This window comes from Austrofundulus limnaeus, unplaced genomic scaffold (genome assembly GCF_001266775.1).
Source record: "Austrofundulus limnaeus strain Quisiro unplaced genomic scaffold, Austrofundulus_limnaeus-1.0 Scaffold1080, whole genome shotgun sequence".
NCBI classification, from domain to species: domain Eukaryota; kingdom Metazoa; phylum Chordata; class Actinopteri; order Cyprinodontiformes; family Rivulidae; genus Austrofundulus; species Austrofundulus limnaeus.
The window spans coordinates 65,257-68,707 of record NW_013953482.1 but is presented as its reverse complement, the minus strand read 5'-3'; the positions used below and the strand labels follow the sequence as shown (position 1 = coordinate 68,707).

At 45.5% G+C, this 3,451-nt stretch overlaps 2 protein-coding genes across 2 annotated transcripts in view; one reads left to right on the top strand and one right to left on the bottom strand.

The window, feature by feature from the left end:
* nub1 (negative regulator of ubiquitin-like proteins 1) overlaps positions 1-1,149 on the bottom strand; it is a gene marked incomplete in the record, with an annotated part of 15,057 nt that extends 13,908 nt beyond the window's left edge. Inside the window, 2 exon segments of the mRNA XM_014030557.1 lie at positions 293-414; positions 1,045-1,149. Of these exon segments, the coding sequence (XP_013886011.1) occupies positions 293-409 (117 nt within the window).
* A 1,760-nt stretch (positions 1,150-2,909) lies between these two features.
* xylb (xylulokinase homolog (H. influenzae)) overlaps positions 2,910-3,451 on the top strand; it is a gene marked incomplete in the record, with an annotated part of 11,402 nt that continues 10,860 nt past the window's right edge. Inside the window, 1 exon segment of the mRNA XM_014030559.1 lies at positions 2,910-3,113. Within this exon segment, the coding sequence (XP_013886013.1) occupies positions 3,057-3,113 (57 nt within the window).

Genomic DNA, 3,451 nt, shown 5'->3' with positions numbered 1-3,451 from the left:
GCGTGTGTCCGCTGGGTCCTAGTGCCCCTCCCTGCATGTGCATGTTGTTGTTGTTGTTTACTGACCTGCATGTTGTTGTTGTTGTTGTTTACTGACCTGCATGTTGTTGTTGTTGTTTACTGACCTGCATGTTGTTGTTGTTGTTGTTTACTGACCTGCATGTTGTTGTTGTTGTTTACTGACCTGCATGTTGTTGTTGTTGTTTACTGACCTGCATGTTGTTGTTGTTGTTTACTGACCTGCATGTTGTTGTTGTTGTTTACTGACCTGCATGTTGTTGTTGTTTACTGACCTGCATGTGCTGCAGCCCTGGCTGCGTGTCGTTCTCGGTGTACGGAGGATTCCACAGCTGGATCTTCTCCTGCTTCAGCAGGTTCTTCAGCTTGGCCTCAGTGTTCTGCTCTGTCATCTTCTCTGAAAACAACAAGTAAACAAAGAGTAAACAACAGGACCAGTTTGTGTTGATGACTTTGATCTTTAGGAGTACAAATAAACCATTCAGTTCAATAATATTATTTATTTCAGCATGTTATTTTGTTTTGAAAGACTGTTTCCGGTGCATTGTGGGTAATGTAGTGCCGTGTTAGGGGGCTGGACCAGAACTGGACCAGCTTTTAACACATTATCTTTTTCTGTAGAGAAACTAAACTGCAGAGAAGTTTATAAATCAAAGAGTTCATCTGTTTAATTTGAGATCATCTTGTGAAAACACAAACTTATTTTAGCTAGTGAGCTAATTAGCTAACATGTTTACAATCCTCTAAAACTCATTCCAGTAAAGGTTGGACAGAAACAAACCCGCTGCGTGTGTCTGGGACCAGGCGGGTTTAAAATGAGCAGTTTGTTGGTTTTATTTGTCTAAAGTCGGTTATAATTAACAGACGGACAGCAGCTCATGACTCACACTGACCGAGCTAACACAGTTAGCTTTCAGCTAACAGCTTGTATCATGAGCTAACACAGTTAGCTTTCAGCTAACAGCTTGTATCATGAGCTAACACAGTTAGCTTTCAGCTAACGGCTTGTATCAGAGCCCAGTCTTACCTCGGTGTCACTCCACACGATGACTGACAGCTCCGGTTCACTGATGTCTGCAAATGTTCTGGTGTCGGTTCGGTACTGTGATGTTGTGTTTATTAAACTGCCAAAGAGAAGAACTTTAAAACAAGAGGGCTCACTCTGAGGCTTTTTATAAAACCTGCTGTAGACAGATGGGCGGAGCCACAGAGTCATAAATAGACGATCTTTGTGATATTTACGGTGCTCTGTGAAGGACAAAAACCATCAGAAATAACCTGAACTTTATTTATTTATTTGATTATTTATTTATTTTATTTATTGTTCTGATTACATAAATAAAATGTATTAATATATTTTAAATTACTCAGTCACATTTAAAGATTTATTTGACAGAAACTGATTTAATGAGTCACCAAACTTCAGACGGACCAGAATCAGAACCAGATCCAGATCCATTCATCAAGCTGAACCGGTTTAATAKCAGACTCTGAGGACCCTCAGAAGGACGGGTACAGACCCAGTCTCCTGGCAGCAGCTGATATCTTCGGGGTCTTCCTGCTGGGGAACGGGTAGTGGTTCTGGGAGGATGGATCCAGTCCTCCTGGGCTCAGCTGTCTGCGGATCCTGGGGTTCTGAAGCTGTCCGGACCGGCTGGTCTCTGCAGACTGATTCTGCTGCGGGCTGGTGGGCTCAGTCTCAGAACCTCCTGTGGACCTCCTGTGATGGGGGTCCTCAGAGGACCACGGGACCTGATCCTCCCTGCAGCCTGCTGAGCCTGGAGTGGATCCACCTGAGGGTTCAGAACCAGGACCAGCTCTGAGTGGGTCTGAGGACCATGTGTCTCTGGAGCTGCAGGGAGAACCCGATGGGGACGGTCCCCCCTGCCGAGAACTGCTGAAGACCTCAGAGGACGAACCTGAACACCTGAAACCCAACAGAACCGACCGGACCGTGTCAGAGACCAGCAGAACCCAACAGAACCAACTGGACCGTGTCAGAGACCAGCAGAACCCAACAGAACCAACTGGACCGTGTCAGAGACCAGCAGAATCACGACAAACCTGCTGGTCTTTGTCTGGACCAGGAGACGGGCGCGGCGGTGCAGGTCCAGGTGGACGTGCCACGGGTCCAWCATCTTTGGGTTGACAGGAGGGGCGGGGCTTTTTGGTTGCCATGGTGACGTGGAGCCCTGAGCAACAGGTACGACACTGACGGCATCATGTCTGTCTGAGAACAGGAAACAGTGCAGGTAAACTACAAAATAAAAGCACGAACCTCCTCCCGAGTTCAGACTCTGGTTTCAAATCCTATGACATCATCACACACAGGAAGTCATTAAACTACTTCCTGTTTCCTGCTAAAGGTTTAAACAACAAATGCTTTTAGTTTTGGTTTTCTGTCAAAGGCTTTTATTCTGAAATGTTAAACAGGAAGTTACCTGACCTGTAACTTTACATTAAGTTTTCTGTTCTGTGGCCTTAACAAACAAACAAACAAAGAAACAAAGAAACAAACAAACAAACAAACAAAGAAACAAACAAAGAAAGAAAGAAACAAACCCTCACCTGTCCAGGTGAGCAGCAGCACCTCCCTGCTCCTCCTCAGTCTGTACTGCTGTCGGAGCACAGACACGTCCATCTTCATCCTCAGCTCTGAAGGCTCCTGCAGTCTGAAGACAGCACGCGCACACGCACGTTTGTAATCACCCACCACGCCCTGCAGAGTCCGGGTTCTGGTTCCGGTTCAGTATTCATGTTTTTTTGAACAGGTGAATGAATTTAAATAAAAACTTTTCTGATTAAATCCAGTTTGAAACTGAATTTAAAATAAATAAAATGTTTATAATAAAGATAAAAACGAACTCATCTGAAGCAGAATCCTTCAGATGTTAACATTAAACAAACTTGTTCTGGATCAGATCAGGATTTTGGATCAGAACCTGAGGCAGAGCCKGTCCTTTTAAATGTTTAAGCCCCGCCCCTCTATCCGTGAAGCGCGTTCCTGCTGAATGCGCGTGTCCGCCATCAATCTGCAGCATGTCCTCCGGTCCGGACCGTCCTCTGTACCTGGGCCTGGACTTCAGCACCCAGCAGGTAAAACCAGGACMTCACCTGGCGGCTCCTCATGTCACATTACGTCACATTACGTCACGTGACTTCTACGCTGAGGCGTGAGAAACTCGAGCTCAGTGCGCAGGCAGAGCACGCTGTGATGTTTGTTTGTTTGTTTGTTTGTTTGTTTGTTTGTTTGTTTGTTTGTGTTAAGAAAATGCTCGTGAGGGTTCTGCTGGACCGGAAGTGAGCGGACAGACTTTGTCCCGCGCGCGGCCATGATCAGTCAGTTTAATGATTGACAGCTGCAGAACCTCTGGTTCTGTACAGGTTCTGGTTCTGTCTGAGAAACATGTTTGTTTATAAAAGTTTCATTATTA